At 37.4% G+C, this 21,268-nt stretch overlaps 2 protein-coding genes across 2 annotated transcripts; both read left to right on the plus strand.

The window, feature by feature from the left end:
- The first annotated feature begins 514 nt into the window (after positions 1-514).
- LOC109060045 (E3 ubiquitin-protein ligase RLIM-like) lies at positions 515-12,470 on the plus strand. Its single transcript, XM_042737844.1, has 4 exons — positions 515-656; positions 2,947-3,140; positions 8,862-8,966; positions 9,075-12,470. Exons 2-4 carry the CDS (start codon positions 2,972-2,974, stop codon positions 10,703-10,705), a joined length of 1,905 nt encoding a protein of 634 aa, XP_042593778.1. The 5' UTR covers positions 515-656; positions 2,947-2,971; the 3' UTR covers positions 10,706-12,470.
- A 1,934-nt stretch (positions 12,471-14,404) lies between these two features.
- On the plus strand, positions 14,405-16,541 carry LOC122139575 (glyoxalase domain-containing protein 5-like). Its single transcript, XM_042737845.1, has 3 exons — positions 14,405-14,734; positions 16,103-16,255; positions 16,338-16,541. The coding sequence occupies exons 1-3, from the start codon at positions 14,681-14,683 to the stop codon at positions 16,524-16,526; spliced, it is 396 nt and encodes a 131-aa protein (XP_042593779.1). The 5' UTR covers positions 14,405-14,680; the 3' UTR covers positions 16,527-16,541.
- The last annotated feature ends 4,727 nt before the right edge of the window (positions 16,542-21,268 follow it).

Genomic DNA, 21,268 nt, shown 5'->3' on the forward strand with positions numbered 1-21,268 from the left:
CCCCCCCCCCTGTACATGCCTGTTTAACAGCATATTATTGACAGATTTGAATTTTTTTATATGCTAGATAGTTTGTTTTTCTTGATCTACTTCTGAGATGTATTAAGCCACTGCTAATCTTGAAAATAACAATTGATTGTGTTTGTATTTCTCTTTGTTGGTAAATGAAAAATTGTGTTTCACATATGGACTTTTGAACAAGGATACTTCCAAAAGTCATGATGACTTTCAATGATGACATCTGACAATCAGGTACTGGATTTTTATAACAAACACTTGATTAATAATAATAATAATAATAATAATAATAATAATAATAATAATAATGAATTTATTTTTGTGTAATATTTCAGGTAAGATGGGCTAAGAATGCACTTTTTAGATGAATCTCTTTTACTAAGCTCTAAATATGCCACAATTTAACTATACCAATATTCTCTGTGAAGCCTGTCACATATATGCTACCTGTTAATTAAATACGACTGATAAGACTTTTAAGTTGTATTACAGTTCCGCACACCGGAAGTAGATTCGACGCTGAAGAGACGCTTGAGAAAATGAACTCCTGAATAGCTGTCAAGATTAACATTTACAAACATCTACGAGGCAGATACGGAACAGTGACTAGATAAGGCTTCTTCGACACATTTATTAAGGTATTCTTCCGCGTTTTTCTCATTTCGCGAGTCAGTTGTTACGATCGTCGAAATGACGGACAGCTCGCTGACTGCTGGCTGTTTTTATCTCATAGCCGTGCTAACGTAACGCTAGCTTCGCCTTAGCTTAGCATGAACAACATAGCTGTTCTCTTAGGCTGTGCGAGCGAGATTAAACCCAGTTTGTGCTCATGCTACAGCTAGCATTAGCTTTATGATTTTCCTCAGTTCGTGGTTGCGAGAGGTTTGTCGTCACACATTGCGAAATACACCGTTGATGTAATATTGGTCATATCGCTTTGATGTTTAGCAGCACGTTTATGATCTGACTTACACTGGTGATTCATTTACTGTGTTAATTGTATGTGGCATCAAGGACACACGTAAAGGTTGCTTTCCTTGAAATTCTTGAGCTTTAGCCTTTAGCCTGTTTAGCTCGCTGATGCCATTTTGTTTTCAGTCTCTGGTTGCAGTCAGCTAATTATATTTGAACAGATTTGAGAGATCACAGTCCAACTCTTAATATTACCTTACTCTTTAATGACTTAACACGATTATTCCAATCCACGAGCGCTTTTTAGTTTTAGCTTCAGGTAACAGTAAAAAAACACACCTAACGTTACACTGCGCTCCAAATTATTATGCAGGTGACATATCAATAGGATTTCGGTACAATAAAGAGTCAGATTTTTGTTTGTGATGTTTTTCACATCTTTTTAGATAACTGGTATCAATCTCAGACAGGTTTGGTCAGTAGTTTGAGGTCTTCTGAGGTAAATGGAAACCCTTCTTAAAGAGGTTGTTCCACATTATTAAGCAAGTCACAGTTCTCATGAATTATGGTGAGGAAGAAAGATCTTTCTGAAGATGAAAAGTATGAAACAATGCAATGTCTTGCAAAAGGCATCAAAACAAACAATATTTCGCGAAAAGCTAACAGAAATGATTGAACTGTCAAAAGATTTGTGAGTGATTTAGAGCACAGAAGATCTTGGACAGATAAAGATGAACTGTATTGTAATGGCAGCTGTAAGAAAGCCACTGCTGAGCGGCAGACAGGTGTTTGAAGCTCCTGGAGTATCAAGATCCTCTCAATGTAGACTGACAGTTGTGTGTGAAGCTGCGTTTCAGTCACTAACCAAACCTCACAAAGAGAAACCTGCACAGTGGCTGTAGAAACACATCAAGACTTGTCTTTAAATAGTTTTATTCACTTGATGGTCCAGATGAATGGATTTCTGATAGTTGATGAATGGCCATCTTATTCCAATGAGACTGAGACATCAGCGAGGAGGCGCTGGGTGATGATTTGGGTTGGAATATTGGGAAGTGAGATGTACTGTAAGGTCATTTTTGGGTGTCAAAATGACTTCTGAAAGATGTGGGGTTCATAACTAACCATTTTCTGCTGTGGTGTAAAATGAAGAATGGTGCGCAAGGATTTTAATGTAGGATACACACTATCCCATGCTGCATGAATACCATTGTGCGAAACAGTTTGAAAATGTGTTTCTACAGCCACTGTGCAGGTTTCTCTTTGTGAGGTTTGACTGAAACGCAGCTTCACACACAACTGTCAGTCTGCACGGAGAAGATCTGGAGACTCAAGGAGCTTCAAACACCTGTCTGCTGCTCAGCAGTGGCTTTCTTACAGCTGACATTACAATACAGTTCATCTGTTTGACAGAAACCTTCCTTAATAAATCTTTATCTGACCAAGATCTTCTGTGCTCTAAGTCACTCACAAATCTTTTGACAGTTCAATCATTTCTGTTAGCTTTTCGTGAAATATTGTTTGTTTTGATGCCTTTTGCAAGACATTGCATTGTTTCATACTTTTCAGAAAGATCTTTCTTCCTCACCATATTTCATGAGAACTGTGACTTGCTTAATAATGTGGAGCAACCTCTTTAAGAAGGGTTTCCATTTACCTCAGAAGACCTGATAAACTATTGACCAAACCTGTCTGAGATTGATACCAGTTATCTAAAAAGATGTGAAAAACATCACAAACAAAAATCTGACTCTTTATTGTACCGAAATCCTATTGATATCTCACTCGCATAATAATTTGGAGCGCAGTGTATACATACACAGGAACTGTGTGGCCATATCATGCCAATATTATTATTTGATAGTGATGGTATCATATAGCTAGTAATGGACGATTGCTATGTTTATTATTATAGATACATGTCATGTACAGTTGAACACAGTGGTTTGTGGTCAGTGTATCTGTGTGTGTTTGGTCTGATTGACACTAACGTGTTGTTTCTGCTTTTGTGTGTAGTTGGATCTGACAGCTGGGCGCAGTGATGGAGGGTCAGGATAATGCAGATCAGGGCAGCAGCGATCAATCTGAAATACAACGCAGAAGACAGCTGGACCGTCTGGACCGAGAAGAGGCCTTCTACCAGTTCGTCAACAATCTCAGCGAAGAAGACTATCGGCTCATGAGAGACAACAATCTGCTTGGGAACCCTGGTAAATCCTTAGCTTTTAAATATTTTTATCAAGATTATAAACCTGAATGTGCTTTACATTTTGGTCATTGCATGTGGTGTAACAGAGCAGTGTTTTATTTATGTTTTAGTGGTATTGGGATGTAAATAGAATGAAGATTTGAGTAGTATAAAGGATAATGATACACAAGTGAAGCTGAAGTTATAGTTGCTGCTGGGTTTTAAGTCAACATAAAATCACATGATGACTGCGCTGTATATGAGGTGCTTATTAGAGCAAGTATACAAGCTACATGTGATGCCAGCAAAATGATCACGTACAGGTGCATCTCAATAAAATAGAATGTCGTGGAAAAGTACATTTATTTCAGTAATTCAACTCAAATTGTGAAACTCGTGTATTAAATAAATTCATTGCACAACTTTTTTCCCCACAGACCTGTTGCTTTCTGCGTTTCCACCACGGTCTAAAGTACCGGGAAGATTAGGCAAATAGTCTGGTGATGTAGGTCTGCGTGCGTTTCTCAATACAAAGTACGCAAATTTTGGACTTGCATCCTCGCTAGTTCAGACTTTGCGCATTCGACTCGGGAATGTGATGTCTGCGACGACGCAAATCGGGTAATTCTGCAAACAGCCGCGTACTTGATAACATCAGTCAGCTCGCCTTGGCTACTGCAATTTTCCTCACTGTATATTTACAATAAGACGAAATATGATATAAAACACCACTGCCTCGTTTCATTTTTCATTTAAAAATAATAATAGCAGCAAAAATGTACTTAGTTTAAGGAAATGTGTATAAATACAGCCATTACAATGAAACAAAATATTTTATCAATTGCTTCTTTTTATTTTCATTATAACATATAGATAAATTGAATACAGACCAAAGATTACCTGTTAGATTTACCCAAAATGAATAATATTTTATGTTTAACCATTAAAGAGACATCAGAGCCAGCAGCACATATCAGAAGGACTAGCCGAGTTGAGGCTGCTCTCAGCGGATACATGAGCACCGAGCTCCCGATGATCACGTGGAGCTGACCGTCTCCGAAATCGGTGAAACAGATTTTTAAATAGGCGCTGTCTTTATAAATAAACCGCAGATTTGAGTTTTAAACAACTACATTCTCGCCTGAATTTAAAACTACTTTTAAATTCTACTTTTAAAATTACATTTCATGACACAATAACAGTAATATTTTGAAAATGATCCAAATAAATGGTGTTTGAAATCACAATGCTGCATGAACTCAACCAATCAGCATGTTTAGCGCCCAAGTCCCGCCCCCGAAAGTTCCGGAACTTTGAAAAAGTACTACCTTGCGAGGAGGGACTTTCTGAGGGGCATTTTTTTTTACCCGGAACTTTTAGTTCCTGGTTCCTGCGGTGGAAACACACCGAGTACCAGCCTAAAGTCCCTAGTTCCTGGGTAAAGTTCCAGCGGTGGAAACGCAGCTTAAAGTAGTTTAAGTCTTTGGTTCTTTTAGTTGAGATGATTTTGGCTCACATGTAACAAAAACCCACCAATTTACTATTTTAACAAATTAGAATACTTCATGAGACCAATAAAAAAAAAAAAAAAAAACGTTTTAGTCAACCGTTGGCCTTCTGGAAAGTATGTTCATTTACAGTACGTGTACTCAATGGAGTGGCATGGAGGTGATCAGTTTGTGGCACTGCTGAGGTTGTATGGAAGCCCAGGTTTCTTTGACAGTGGCCTTTAGCTCATCTGCATTTTTTTGGTCTCTTGTTTCTCATTTTCCTCTTGACAATACCTCATAGATTCTCTCTGGGGTTCAGGTCTGGTGAGTTTGCTGGCTAGTCAAGCACACCAACACCATGGTCACCTTTTGGCAGTGTTGGCAGGTGCCAAATCCTGCTGGAAAATGAAATCAGCATCTTCAAAAAGCTGGTCAGCAGAAGGAAGCATGAAGTGCTCCAAATTTCCTGGTAAACGGGTGCAGTGACTTTGGTTTTCAAAAAACACAATGGACCAACAGCAGCAGATGAAATTGCACCCCGAATCATCACAGACTGTGGAAACTTAACACTGGACTTCAAGCAACTTGGGCTATGAGCTTCTCCACCCTTCTCCAGACTGTAGGACCTTGGTTTCCAAATGAAATACAAAACTTGCTCTCATCTGAAAAGAGGACTTTGGACCACTGGGCAACAGTCCAGTTCTTCTTCTCCTTAGCCCAGGTAAGACGCCTCTGACGTTGTCTGTGGTTCAGGAGTGGCTTAACAAGAGGAATTCGACAACTGTAGCTAAATTTCTTGACACGTCTGTGTGTGGTGGCTCTTGATGCTTTGACCCCAGCCTCAGTCCATTCCTTGTGAAGTTCACTCAAATACTTGAATTGATTTTGCTTGACAATACTCATAAGGCTACGGTTCTCTCAGTTGGTTGTGCATCTTTTTCTTCCACACTTTTTCCTTCCACTCAACTTTCTGTTAACATGCTTGGATACAGCACTCTGTGAACAGCCAGCTTCTTTGGCAATGAATGTTTGTGGCTTACCCTCCTTGTGAAGGGTGTCAGTGATTGTCTTCTGTACACCTGTCAGATCAGCAGTCTTCCTCATGATTGTGTAGCCTAGTGAACCAAACTGAGAGACCATTTTGAAGGCTCAGGAAACCTTTGCAGGTGTTTTGAGTTGATTAGCTCATTGGCATGTCACCATATTCTAATTTGTTGAGAATTTGTGAATTGGTGGGTTTTTGTTAAATGTGAGCCAAAATCATCACAATTAAAAGAACCAAAGACTTAAACTACTTCAGTCTGTGTGCAATGAATTTATTTTAATACACCTGTACTTATTCTCGATGTTTTGGATTTCAGGCATTAGGTGTTCTATCATTCTGTAGCTCTAAATATCTATTTTGGGTAACTGAAGGATGAATCAAATCCACAGACTAAAACAATTTTATTTACAAATCAAGGTTTGATAAATGAAAGTTATCTTTTTTTTTTTCACTCTCTGTCTGTTGTGGAATATAAGAGAAATTTCACAGAATTGCTGTGCTGCTCTTTTCTATACAATGAAAGATGCTGTGACTCCTAAAATGAAAGAAAGAAAAAAGTACCACAGAAGTAGTCCACACTACTCAGTCCACAGTGTGTGCTGTTACAAGTCTTCAAAAGCCATACAATAGCTAGGTGCGAGGAACAGACCCAAGTTCTTCACATTTACTGTGCAAAAGTCGCTATACACAAATCTACCCTTCCAATGTAACATTCAAAATGCATCTTATCACCAGCATCAAACCTGGTGTGGTGAACCAGAGATGTTACACATGTGATCCATGACCAATCACATCTAGTGATGCACCTAAATGAATTGTTTACTGAAACGACAAAACCAAAACAGAACGTTATTTAAAGTCCGCAGTAAATCAAAATTTACAATATTGAATTTGTTAGTGCACATTGTTAGTCTTATGGTGAACAATATATAATAATAAATATAAACATTCAAACGGTGGCTGTCATAAAACAGTTTTTGGTGACGGATTTATTTAAAGACACAAGCACATATACACTATATTGCATAGCCTAATTATATTTAGCAAAATGCTCCTCTCTAGATGTTTTTAGAAGCTATGGACATTGAATGGCTTTATTAAGGTATGTGTAAATTTACATGACTGATTAGCTGATGAGTGATTCCATGACACATGATACATTTCAGTAAGTTGTACTGTATTTTTCAGCACCTTCTGATGTTTGTTCGTTTATTTTGTGCTATAACTAGTAGTAAACTAGAAGAGATGATCATTCCACTACAGCAATCTTTCACCCCATTAAACAGCATAAAAAAATTATTATTTGAATTTCATCATAAAATTGACTTAATTGAATTTGAACGCCGAGACTATTTTTATCAAAATCTTTTCCACATTGTGTGCATGAAATGGATTTCTTAAACATCACTGTTTTGGCAGCAAATGATTGTTTATTTTATTTATTGTTTAATTTTGAGAACGCAAGTGAGCTCAAGCTACAATAAAAATTGAGAGATACATGCGTGTGCGTTTTAAGGTCCAGAACAAGTTCATCGCTTTGATTTCATTCAGAAATTGAGAAACCATGGGTCTTTCGTTTCCAATTTGGGTTCTTTGGTAAGCAAACATTTTCCAATTTAGGTTTGCATTTTATTTATTTGAATGGTTTGCTTTTTGTTTCTGTGCTCAGAAACTATTAAACAAACATAACACAAACTTATGAAGACACCCAATCCTTTTATGTCCCAGGACAGTGGAAAGGAATGTTATTTTGGAGCTTCCTTTAGCCATGCGCCCTGCCAGGAGATGGCATTGAATGGACATTTCTTGTCCTGGTAAGTCCGGAGGTTTTCAGTACTGTCCTGTTCTGTTGCTGTTTAATGAGGAGTCTTTTTGGAAAGCTACTGAATAAAGACTAGACTTCATAAAGTTTGAAAACTCACATCTGATGGTGAAATTCTGCATATCCAACTTCGTCAAAAGAAATGAGACCATTGGAAAGCACCTTGGATATGTTGTATCAAAAAATGCATGTGTCGTCATTTGAAAAGTCTTGATATTGTAAACTTTTAAACACTTTGCCCCTTTTTACACTTGGCATTAACGTAAAATCTCAATTGACCACATTTTAAATGGCAGATGTAAATGCACCCAAATGCATTATGAACAGACTGTGATCAGATCACTGAAGCCACATAATATTGCTGCAAATAACCATGTCACTTTTTATGGACTGTCATAGTTATGTGGGATCTTGGCTTTTTCTTTTTATTCTGTACTCATTTAGACAGCTCATATTTATTGAAATGTGTTCTTGCAATACTCATAGTTAAGCGGTATGACATGTAATGTAAAATTTAGCATTTTTCTATTTGAAAGCTTTATTGCGGGTTTGATTGTTCAATAAACTTAATGACTTGTTTTTTGTAACACTGCTATTGCTTTTATTTTATTTTTACTTACTATATTAAAGGTTATATGTCATACATATCTATTTCCAACCTGTTTCATTGTGTATCAACATGGACCTTCAGCAGTTTACTGCAGTTGGATATGCAGTGTTTTGCTTTATTTGTTCTGTGTAAAACAGTTAAATGTTTAACCATATCTCATTAATCAGGATGTTTTGTTGTGCAAGCCATGCAATTATTAATAAAAGAATTTGAGTCTTGTTGCTTTCATTCACATTTCACCCTATCAGCCACCATTGGTTGATAAGCTCAGTTTTCTTTACTGTGTTGACATTTCCTCTTGAAACAGGGATTTTGACTACAACTTATAGACTTCGTCACACCACTGAACTGTGATTTTCAGGTTGATGTTGCTAGTCAGAAGCAGGTGGTATTAAAGGGAAATGATTCTAGAGAGCATTTTATTGGGTGAGCATTTGGAATTTCCCCTCAGTGCATCAGTTTTTGGACCTTAATCTCTGAAGAACAAGACCATAAATTTTAAGAGTGCTTAGCTTCTGAAAGTTAATTTTGTTGATTATCGTTTAGAAGTGAACTGAATTTTAGATGACCTCAAACTAAAAGCCGTAGAATTCTAATTTCAGGAGTCTTTAAAAGAAGGTTGAACTGGAGAACCATTGAAAATTTGCATGCATTTAATTGTCCAGATTTGACCGCAATGATCAGTGCATTGGATTGGTCAGGTTGACTTTACGTTCCTGCAAAATCCCCACTCTTTCTCTGGCATCTCATTTCTAACCCATTTGTTTCTTGGTCAGGTGAAATTACGGCAGATGAACTGTTAAGCCGCCTTCGGCAGGTCAAGGATGGCCCTGAGTTGCCCAGCAATGGCTCCACTGAGGAGAGAAGGGAAGGCCCTGCTGGTAAGTCAACTGTTTTCCTGTTTATACAGAATCAATACCATCCAGATGACTTTCCCTGTAATTCTGCCATTTTAATAATTTCTTAAATAATATTCTTGTCATTCTTAGCAACAGAGATGGAGGGCACTGAGGAAAACCCCAGTGGGGAGACCCTTCTTGACTGGCTCAACACTGTACGACAGACGGGGAATACAACAAGGAGCGGATACCGGGGTAACCAGTCATGGCGGGCTGTAAGCCAAACCAATCCCAACAGCGGTGATTTCCGTTTCAGCTTGGAGATCAATGTCAATCGCAACATAGCTGAGCAGCAAACGCAGACGGAAAGGCTGGAAGGGGGCCAGGAAAGACCAGATGGCCCTGTGTCTGAGCCGGAGAATCTTATGGAAACTGCAGAGGTGGTTGAGGAACCAGTGGTGGATGAGCTGGCAGTTATAGTGGAGCCAGAGCTTCCAGTTCCTATCACCCTGACTCAAAACACGGAAGTAATTGCACCAAATCCACCAACTCCAGCTCCTCCAACTTTGCCCCCAGTAGAGCAACCACGTAGGGGTCAAATTAGGGCCCGCAGTAGAAGCCCAGAGCAGCGCCGGACAAGGGCTCGCACTGCAAGAGGTCATTCGCCACTCAACCTCGAAAGATTGGATGGACTTCCGCCTACTCAGCACGGCCTGCCTTCTCACAATCCTGAGATCCTTCCAGAGCCCCAGGTCGAGGGGAGCTCAAGGACTCGGCAGTTGTTCCTGTCTAGACAGAGCACAGTGGAAATTGAAAGTCAAGAATCAGAAGCAGCTCCCGAGTTACCCGGAGCACCGCAGGAGAGGGAGGCAACTACTGGAGAAGCAGGAGCCTCAGGTCGTCGTCCTCCAACCATAATGCTGGATTTACAGGTACGCAGGGTACGTCCCGGAGAGTACCGCCAGAGAGACAGCATCGCTAACCGTACCAGGTCTCGTTCGCAGCCCTCCAACAACACTTTACTGTATGAGACTGAGCGCGGCGGTTTCCGCCGGACCTTCTCCCGTTCGGAGCGGGCAGGAGTGAGGACGTACGTCAGCACTATCCGCATTCCCATTCGCAGGATCTCGGACACTGGACTCGGGGAAGCCACTTCATTGGCTCTACAGTCTATGATTCGTCAGATCATGACTGGCTTCGGTGAACTTAGCTACTTTATGGACTCGGACTATCCAGACTCGAACCGTGAAGACAACCCAGCTGCAGAGCTGGCTGAAGGACTGGGTAACCCTGATGCTTCCACCGAAGCCGCTGCAGGTGAAGCGGACTCCTACCTTCCTGTTAATGGAGGCTCTAACCAGGGTGGTTTAGAGGCACGGACAGAGGAGAGGGAAGTGGATGGTGGAGCGTCCGGTGCTAACAGTCCTCGGGAGAACCGAGGCAGACAGCGGGCGCCCATTAGCCTGGATGAAACCGGATCTCTGCCCTTTCTGCGACTCGCGCACTTCTTCTTGCTCAACGAGGAAGATGACGACCAGCCCAGAGGTCTCACCAAAGAGCAGATTGACAACCTGTCCATGCGAACCTTCGGCGAGAGCGATGCGCTCAAAACCTGCAGTGTCTGCATCACGGAGTACGCCGAAGGCAACAAATTACGGAAGCTGCCCTGCTCTCATGAATACCACGTGCACTGTATCGACCGCTGGCTTTCAGAGAACTCAACCTGCCCTATTTGCCGGAGGGCGGTTCTGGTTTCCACCAACCGCGAGAGTGTCGTCTAGCCAAAGTTGGTTTTATGACACTTTGACATCCCTTCCTCCCTTCCCTTTACATTTATTACCTAGTCATGTGAGAACTCGTATTGAGATTTTATTTCCCCATACATCCTATATGAAACCATCAATAAGTTTTATCAGATTTGCTGGTTTACCCCAATTTACACATCAGTGTATTTTGACCCATCTTTCAATGGAATAAAAATTGGTGCAAGATGGAGCCCTGATCATTTACTTGAACTGAACATCAACATTCAGCAAAATTATAGGTTGAGGGGCAATTTAGAGCGGTACATAAACCTTTCATACTAAAAGTGAAATTTTAGTTGTACTTTTATGTGTTCCATATCATATTATAACAAAGTTTGCGTTTTAATAAAAATGAATAATTTGAGCGTCAAGAATAGCATTAAGGATCAAGAAAAGTGTAATCTGCTCATGCGCAAATACATTTCAGTTGGGAAACACATTGAATCTGCTGCATCTAACATGATTTTGGTTTCATACAGTGTTGGTATGAAAGCATAGTGTGTGATGTACCAGTTGCACCATTACCATAAATGACTAAATACAGATAAATAGTAGTAAATTTCACAGTAGTTCTGAGTGAATCCATCATCCTGTTTAGAATAGACTTTGATTTGGCTTCTGAAGGTTTTTGAAAAACATTTGGCCGGACACGTTTTACAGTTACAAACACAAAAGGCTGTAAATATGCTACATGGACACATCAGGTTGTATTTCTGCCCGTCTTCCCAAATGAGGATAATGCATCAGTCGGCGGACTCAAATCTACTTCATATATCTTAAGAAAAAACTTGGCTACGTATAGGCAATGTCGTGCAATGCTAATAAGAAAAATGTAAAGGATGTTTTGACATATTGACTTGTATGTTGTAGTCTGTAAATATTAACGTTTAAAATGAAGACTTAAATGGAAGTTTTTCTAACAGTTCTGTACATCGAGAATAGCATTGTTTATCTTACTCTGAGGAGGAAATTATTTTTCTCATTATGTAATGGTTGGTTCATATGGGAGCTAAGGACCTTTAGTCCCATGCTAGAAAAACAAATGCAGTGTTATTTAGAAACAATAGATGAAATATCTGTCTTTATTGTTTCTGTGTCGACTTGGGATGCATAATGTTCTCCACCATGAGTTACGTCAACATTTCATGTATCATAAGCAAGCCAACCATTGTTAAAAATGCATATTCTTATGTACAGAGGTCATGTATTATAAGAGCGAGTTACTAGATAGAATTTCTTAATTTTGTCAGCATTATATTTATAGCTTATATTTTGAGTCATCTTTTGACTAGCTTCCAGTTTGCGGTGTTTAAATTGAATAAAATGGTTTCCTCACTTGACCGTTTCTCTGTGGCCTCGCCATCACGTTTAGTGCTGCTGTGGAATAAAGGAGCTTACAGTGAATCACACAGCCTACTGCTATCAGCCGGTCTAATTCAGCAATACATACTACATAATATGCTGTGAAAGGTTTTTTTTTTTTTTACACATTCTGGTTCAAGGTTTGTATTCACCAATAATATTGGTTTTCCACACGTTCAGCATTATTTTGAATTCTGTTTGGATTCTTTAGGTGACGATTGCTTGTATCACACCAGTGCTTACTGCGCACAGATGTTGCACACTTTCTGCCTTTTGCTTGGATGAGAGACAACTACTAAATATTGATCAGTCTGTTCTGGCTTCAAGCCATAATGTTATTTGTATATTACAATAATAAAAAAAAAAACATGTACAGCAACATGACTGCAATAGTGTGTTTTGAAAAACAAACAAGTTTGCATATTTGCGTATTTTATTATTTTTGATAATGTGATTTGACTCATTATTTGTAGCTTTTGTTGTCGTTTTAATAATGTTTACCGTTTTTGCAAACACTAATATAAGTACAGTAAACATATGGTAAAGATATGGTAAACCTAAGATGGTTTGTTCACTGAACTAAATCATCTGTTCAAAGTGACAGTGTCGAAGTATCACGATTTCAAAATGCAACTTTCACATGACTCTTATTCCATCACAATGATCTGTCATTTGAAAAGATGGTTCAAAATAAGTAAATGTTGTGTTAATGCATAGTTTTATGGAAACTGATGAACAGTATTATATATTTAGATCGTGAAACTTTGAGGATGAGATCCATTGACACATGATACCATGGAACATGAACTAACTGGACTACATTATCCTTGTCCCACTTTTCCAGACCAAATCTTCAAATCTGATACCACTTTATGTCTTCAGGCCCTCAGGTCCAAGCTGTAACCAAGTCCACAAGTGTTGATAAAAAAAATATAAAGTAACTGAAAAATATACAGCCAAACCTAAATGTAAAAGACACTTTTAACATTTCACACATTATCACGGTTTATTCGCTATAGTTTAGAAAATGGTAATATGACAAGAACTCAGAGTTAAACTGTGTCAGAACAAATTCATCTTGATAATGTCAGATAACTTTGATAGAAAGATATGTAATGAATTCAGTTGAATAGCTGTCAGCTGTTAAATATAAGAACACAATTAGATAATACCAATTTAGCTCAACCAGTTACCAAGCAATGCTTCATTTTGTTCAGTCTTTGGTGTAAAAAAGATCTCATTAGCAATTAAAGAAAAAAACCTTAAGCAAAACACGCTCAGCTCAAAGTGTCTGAATCATTTCTGATCCCAAATTTTGATCAGTTTTACTGGCAGTCCACTGTATGAAGAATTTCTGGGTATAATATGTCACAGTTCACTTTATTTAGCTATCCTCACTTCCATAAACAAACTATAGTGTCTATGCAACCACTAGTAAAATAAAATATCAAAAATTATATCTATCTATCTATCTATCTATCTATCTATCAATCTAACCATAAATCTGTCTCTCTTCCCTTCTGTCTATACACCTATACAGAATGCTTTGACGTTCAGAAACAAGTATGCAATCTGTCTGTCTGTCTGTCTGTCTGTCTGTCTATCTATCTATCTGTCTGTCTGTCTATCTATCTATCTATCTATCTATCTATCTGTATCTGTCTATCTGTCTGTCTATCTATCTATCTATCTATCTATCTGTCTGTCTGTCTGTCTGTCTATCTATCTATCTATCTATCTATCTATCTGACTGTCTGTCTATCTATATATATGTATGTATGTCTGTCTGTCTTTCTTTCTTTCTATCTCTCTATCTGTCTGTCTGTCTATCTATCTATCGATCTATCTGTCTGTCTGTCTGTCTGTCTGTCTGTCTGTCTATCTATCTATCTGTCTGTCTGTCTATCTATCTATCTATCTATCTATCTGTATCTGTCTATCTATCTATCTATCTATCTATCTATCTATCTATCGTCTGTCTGTCTGTCTGTCTATCTATCTATCTATCTATCTATCTATCTATCTATCTATCTATCTATCTATCTGTCTGTCTATCTGTCTGCAAATCATTCCATAAAACAATCTATCTATCTATACACTGCAGGTTTACTGTATATTTTTTCTTTCTATTTTGTAGTTTTTCTTCCCTTTGATGTAAGAATGAAATCCATCCCTTACCTGTAGCCCCTCGAGCGGCAGTGATTGGTTCATCCTAACCAGCGCTGAGAAAAGTAACAGGTTTCACGGGAAAACCGTCACTATACTGCTCAGCAGCTGGATGATCATTTACAGTAACCTAACGACACCAGTAAACTTTGACAGACTGTGAATTAAAAATACACTGAATTAAAACAAGATAATTATAATTTAGACAATCATATTTGACTAACTACAGCCATCCTCTGGAGCGCTAAGCGCCGCCCATGCTTTCTAATAGTTTGTTCTGTTTCTGTGATGTGTGGCTGTTGATGTCGGGTGTAAAACTGTGATTACGGCAGGTGACTAGCGCTTATCATTCTCCAGTTAGACTTGTTTCTGTGATTTTGTGAGCTCAGACAGGTTAGCACAGGTGATATCGTCGGTGATAACATGGCTCTACGCGTGTGCAGCACTTTTCTCCGTTCTTACTCGACCCACGGCAAGGTAACAACGTCTCTCTCTCTCTCTCTCTCTTTAGTTTGATAGTGCATGTAATAATACAATTAAATGTAATAATAATATAGAAAAGTATTGTATGAAGTTACTACTTGCAGGGTAATAGTGTTTCATTACTGTAAAAATGTGAGAGATATTTCCTGGAAGCGAATTTATGAATCGTACTATGACAAAGGCTTGGCTCATGAATATTAATTTAGGGGACTTGACGTTCGGTCACTGATTGGCTCAAAGGCAGACGTCTGTTAGACTCTACCTGGTCCTTTACTGATTCAGTTCGGGTCACATTTATTTGTACTGCGCTTTTCACAATGTGAATCATCTCCAAGCAGCTTTACATAAAATGGCATGATTTAGATATTACAGTCAGGAATCCAGAAGTGACTGACGTATGTCTCATGTCTCACGTTGTATGAAAGTTACTAAGAGACGTTATTGTTAATATTTATGATACAAAAATTGATGTAATTTAATTTCCTGGAAAATCTGATTGGGAGAGGTACACACAGCTTTCCATATATCTTAACGGATTAGGACAATTCTTTAAGACGGATAGTTAGATACACACCACCAGTCAAAAGTTTGGAATAATTAAGATATTTTTATGTTTTTGATGTTTACTCTTTTGTTTACCAAGAATGCATTTTTAAAAAAAAAAAATACAGCAAAATTCTAATATTGTGAAATATTATTACAATTTAAAATGTTTTTTTTTTTTTTTTTTAATGTTATATCTGTTAAAATATAATTTATTCCTGTGATCAAAGCTGTATTTTCAGCATCATTACTCCAGTCTTCGATGTCACTTGATCCTTCAGAAATAATATTTCTTATTATTATCAGTGTTGAAAACAGCTTTTGCTGCATATTATTTTTGTGGAAAACTTGATAGATGAGTAGAAAGTTCAATGAACAGCATTTGTTTGAAATAGAAATATATTTATATAAATATAAATGGCATTATAAATATTTTTACTTTTGATCAATTCAATGCGTCCTTGCTGAATAATAAAAAAAATCTTACTTTTGAATGGTATTGTAAGAATCAGAAGTTTTGAGGACAAAGCACAAAAGTATTTTGAAATTGGACAAAAAGACAGATATGCAAGACTACAATTGCATAAACCATTCTGAGCATTATAATAATAATAAAAAAAAAAATAAGAAAAACATAAACCTAATTATTTAAAGCTGTTGATTATAAGCATATAAACAATGTGGTTCAAGTAAAATAAAACAGGATTACATAATTCGATTACATAATTTGTGGGTACTTTAATTTTTTGTTTGTACATTCATCACAAATCTATCTTTGCTTGCATAAGTTAGATATTTGAGCTCTTTGTTCACCCTCAGTCAGTTCTCGGTGGACTCTCATCCGTCCGGTTCAAAAGTTCCTGTCCCATGAACATCAGTCATCTGGACCACCTGGTGCTCACGGTTCGGGACCTGAACAGAACCACACATTTCTACTCCAAGGTTTTGGGGATGGAGGTCATCACTTTCAAGGTAGAATATCACTCGACACAAAAGCACACTGCAAACAATACCACACGGTGGCAGCAGAGTCTAAGTAATCTTGTCACTTCAGGGCGACCGTAAAGCTCTGAGTTTCAGAGAGCAAAAACTCAACCTGCATCAGACTGGGAAGGAGTTTGAGCCCAAAGCCAAAACCCCGACACCGGGATCTGCTGACCTGTGCCTCATTACCAAAACCCCTCTGACCACCGTCGCTGCCCACCTTGAGGTGACTTACACTGTTTCCTTCACAGAGTTTTGACATAATTGTTATGAACCTGTCTGTTTATGAGAGGGAATTTGTTTTGAATTGGCCACAGAATGTTGAATTGGAATGAAACTGCAATGAAAAACAAAACCACGCGACAGATCAATTTATAAGTCCAATAAAAATGTGCAAATTGAACAAATAAAATAACAGCTATTCATTTTTGACTTTTTATGCTTGATTATTAATTCTGTCATACAGTGCCACAGAATGTCTTCCACGTAATTTTCCGATTTTAAGGTTTTTATTTTTTTGTCTTCCTGCATGCTTCATAATTAAAGCAATATCACACAAGCAGGAGTGCTGTTGTTTCTAATGCTAATTACAGGCATGTTGGAATTCAGTTAAAGGACATGCAGTTCTATAAACAGGAAGTTTATACTGAATAACTTACATCTGAGACGCAATATTGGCAGTTACTTCAAAGCCATGAATCAAACCAATCAGATCAAAAATCAGCTTATTTTAACAGGACAGGTGCTGTGGGTCCCATCCGCTCCCTCTATTTCCGTGACCCTGACCACAACTTGATCGAAGTCTCCAATTACCAGCAGTAGACAGCAGGGGCGCTGTATCATTGCCTTAAGATGAAGATGAAGATATACTCAGATGCCTTCCCAAAGATGTTTTTAAATGTAATAAAATTAAAAAAAATGCCAAGGTTGTTTTCACTTGTGTTTTCAGCTGAGCTAACATTCCCTTATTTTATAACTTCTCTGTGGCTGCTAGATCCTTTCATACTGAAATGCATGATTTTAATTATTATTATGCTGTGGAGTAAATTCATTTGAAGCCATTTAGATCTGGTAAACTCTGGATTCACTTAAGAAGCTCTTTTACCCAAAACCATTTTACCTCTTCTGTCTTCCACTGAACACGTAATGTAGTAGAATTTGTTTATGCTAAATTAATATTTTTTCAATTTATAATGTTTATGTCATGTGATGTCAAGTAAATTACTAAAAACAGCAATCATCACCAATATAATTCAGAAATGACAAAGCCAACTGAGATAGATAAAGGTCAGGGACTTTTTTTATTTTATTTTTGGGATCTTAGAGCATTTTGACTTGGAAACGGCAACGATTAATGTCAAACTTAACTGGATACAATGACCAAACCCTTGCACAACACACCTGCAGGACTTCTTGTGAAGAGTTGAAGCCATTGCTATATTTGACAGAAAGCTCTCCATCATCTTCAGGAAGTCCATGTGAGGAAATCCCCTCTGTAGTTTCTGATGTGAGTGAGAAGCAAAGCATTGTCCTGAAGAGGCCGATCATCAGGTTTCTGGAGGTGTGTAGATGTAGCCACCCTGCAAGGGTTCGTCCATCAAAATGAAAAAAGAGCGAAGACTCATCGCATTGACAGGAACAATGCTATTTTTGGTGCTCCAGCCTGAACAACAGAAAGAAACAAATTAATTTTGAGTTTCATCTGGTGATGCGATTTATAATAATACTCCAACCGGCAGTCTGTTGGTGAACAGGCCTTTGATTGATTGCCACGTAAAGCCCAGACTAAAACACTGAATGGTTATTTCTCTTTATATTAAGTGACTTTAACTACTATGTACTTGCATAAAAATAAGTACAATGTTCCTATTGTGTTTGTATTGTATTTTAAAACACTTCTGCTGTCATTGATGTTGGATACGGCTTGGTTAGGGACAGGTTTGGTGGTATGGATTGGTTTAAGGTGCAAGGGATGGGTCAACAGTGTAACGATAAATGTAATTACAGAAATCTATTACAGATGTAATTACATGCAGGTATTTTAAAATATAATTACACTGTACAAGTGCATTGTATCAGAATCAAGAACACAGGACTAGATGTTAAAAGCTGTCTCTTGTGCCAAGAAGTGGTGAGCACTTTTTGAAAGAATGGCAGACAATCAGCTGACTGGATTTCTCCGAGTTGTATGGGAGATGAATCTTGGTCAGGGAACAATGTTGGTATCAAATGATTGATTTCGAAGTACATAGCAGTTAAGGCCACCTAATTTAAATTTGGAGCTATTTTCCTTCTTCCTTCACAGTAATTGATGATAAAATCATGCGTTTAGTAGCACATTAACTGATAATTTTTATTGACACATTCTCTGAACATGAGGGACAAGTGATGTGTTACTGATAATATGTGACATCACTGTTTCCTCTATCCTCTTCTGCAGTGCTGGTAGGAAACAGGAAACTGATTCCTCTTTCTGCTCACCTGAATGATAATCTGTTTCAGCAGAAAATGTTTTTGTTGGTTGTTTTTGTGTCCCTGTAAACCTACAATACACATAATGATGTGCGTGATAAAGCTGATGACACTGCTGTCACAGCAGCAGACACCACAAAGGGTTTGTTAAATACTAACGGATTAAACCAATCTGATGACTTCAGTTTTCTTTATTCTAATACAGCAAAAGAAAATCCACCTGTTTCATCTCAAATTTATTTTTAAGTATTTTTTCAACTTAAATGACATTAAACTGACTTAAAAATCAAGTTGAATTTCACATAAATTCTTAAAAAGAAGTTTAAATCGCTCAACTTATTATTTTTTCTTTCTTTCTTTTTCTTTTTTTTGTACTAGGGTAAATAAATGTACTGTTATATTGTAGACCATAATGTTTTCATTCACAAAAACTTTCATGTGGTTTTAATTATATTCTAATAATGACAAATTACATAATATGTCATATTTTGCATTTATATATCTTAGAATCATATTTTTATTTGAGTTATGATTCCAAATTATAACATTTTAACTAACTTGCATGATATCTGAATTAGTTACTTTTTAGTTACTTAAAAAAAAAAAATCCAACAGAGGAAGATTTTAACAGGGGCATGCGTCCATTCACACTGCTACAGAGTTTGACTCCAGTTCTAATCAAACACATCTGAACCAGCTAGTCAAGATCTTCAGGATCTCTAGAAGCATCTATAAATAAATGTTTGGAATTTATTTTGTCCCGTTGTTCCTGGTTTCTCTTTTCCTGCATGTTTAATTCCTCTTGGGTATTTGTTTGTTGCTTTAGTTACTCATTACCTTCACCTGTGTCTTCTTTAGTTGCTCGTTTATTCTGTGTTTATACAGACCTGTGCTTCAGTCCTGTTTTGAACCTAACCAGATGCCTTTTATTAATTAGTATTACTGTATGTGCACCTACTGTAAAATAAAGTACAACCAATTTTGCACTTGAAATAAATAAGTTTACATAGACATTTAACGTCAGTGGCTTGCATGTACAGTAAGGTCATTCACTCAGATTACAATAGACTAATGATAAAATGTATACTTTGAAAACACTGTAAGTGTATTTTTGAACAATATCAATCCATACATCTGATTTGTGATGCAGTCTGGAGTCATAAATCTCACGTGTTCGTTTACTTACAGGCCAGAGGAGAACTGGTCCATTTCTCCATTTCTGTCTCCTGATGGAGTCTGACTTCATTGCCTTGGCTTAGTCTGGACTTGAAAGAATAAGACTCAGTTAATATTCATTAATAATGTTGTTATGCCTACACTAACACCATAAGATGAGAATAAAACTTCAATTAATATATGTTTTACAGCTAAATTAATAAATGTGCTGAATAACAACACTATTGCCTTTACAGCTGATTTCGATTTTTTTCCCCTCATATTTGAAGAAGTTTGTTTTTCTAGATTCTCAGTGGCTTTACTGAAACTTCACATGATATAACTGAGTGCTGATTCTTGAATTTACCGTTGTACTGTGACTTTCAGCTTAATGACTCAATTCTATCAGCTCTGTAAGTGTCTTATTTCAGACCACTAGGTCTAAGTTACTCTTATCTGCTTATCTGTTTGTTTAATTTCATATGTGCACATTTTTTTATATCTGGCACCACACAATCAATTATTTGCTTTATCTTGAGTTCAAATCTTGAAAAAAAAAAAACACTGCCCTACATCAAAAGGCTCTGGAGAAATTGTAAAACTCAAATGTATTGGACTCCCTTCCCTCAAACCAGAGCTTCCTTCTTTTTTTTTTTTTGTTCAATCTGTTTCTCAGGGTAGTTTGCCAAAGGTTATTTATTTGGTCATTTAACACTCTTAAACCATTCTCTGTTTATACTGGATTAACATTTTGATACCTTATCTTACATTTCTTCCAGATAATCTATTAAGTGTTTCCGACTTCCTTATGTTTAAGGGTGTCTTTGACATCCTCATAACTGGCTGCTGACTGTGTGACCTTTTCACATGTGACATCTTTATTTTTCTTTCTTTTTTGAGTGGGTGAATAGTAAAAATTTCCCAGTAAAATGTAAACCATTAACCAACATGCTTTTGACAGCATATGAAAAACACATTTCTGCATGTAACCAGAAAAAAACAAAACAAAAAAAACAAAAACAAAACAGTTTATATTACATTTTATTTGTCCAAGAATGTGAGAAAACGACTCCTGATAATTACTTTATATAACAGACAAAAATATGTTGTGGTACTTGTCACTGTGTTGTGTAACATTTTGGTTTCACAATAAAGACATATCTTTTGTTCACAGCTGACGATTCACATACTGTACATCAATAGACTATCACAGGCGTTATGTAACTCCAAACTGGAATTACCTATAACCTGTGCCAATTTCCAAAAGCTGTGCCATTGACGACACATCTGACAATAGATGGTGCAGCAAATGCAGCTGCTGTATTCAGATCAGCAAAATATCATTTGGTGGAGGAAACTGTAAGATGAGGACTG

Source organism: Cyprinus carpio, chromosome B14 (assembly GCF_018340385.1).
Source record: "Cyprinus carpio isolate SPL01 chromosome B14, ASM1834038v1, whole genome shotgun sequence".
Classification (NCBI taxonomy): Eukaryota; Metazoa; Chordata; class Actinopteri; order Cypriniformes; family Cyprinidae; genus Cyprinus; species Cyprinus carpio.

Bases quoted from the DNA above. Each gene is read 5' to 3' on its own strand.
- LOC109060045 (XM_042737844.1), top strand. From the start codon at position 2,972: ATGGAGGGTCAGGATAATGCAGATCAGGGCAGCAGCGATCAATCTGAA. The intron at 3,141-8,861 runs GTAAATCCTTAG...TTTCTTGGTCAG, and splicing joins CAATCTGCTTGGGAACCCTG to GTGAAATTACGGCAGATGAA. The intron at 8,967-9,074 runs GTAAGTCAACTG...TGTCATTCTTAG, and splicing joins GAGAAGGGAAGGCCCTGCTG to CAACAGAGATGGAGGGCACT.
- LOC122139575 (XM_042737845.1), top strand. From the start codon at position 14,681: ATGGCTCTACGCGTGTGCAGCACTTTTCTCCGTTCTTACTCGACCCAC. The intron at 14,735-16,102 runs GTAACAACGTCT...GTTCACCCTCAG, and splicing joins CTTACTCGACCCACGGCAAG to TCAGTTCTCGGTGGACTCTC. The intron at 16,256-16,337 runs GTAGAATATCAC...TTGTCACTTCAG, and splicing joins TGGAGGTCATCACTTTCAAG to GGCGACCGTAAAGCTCTGAG.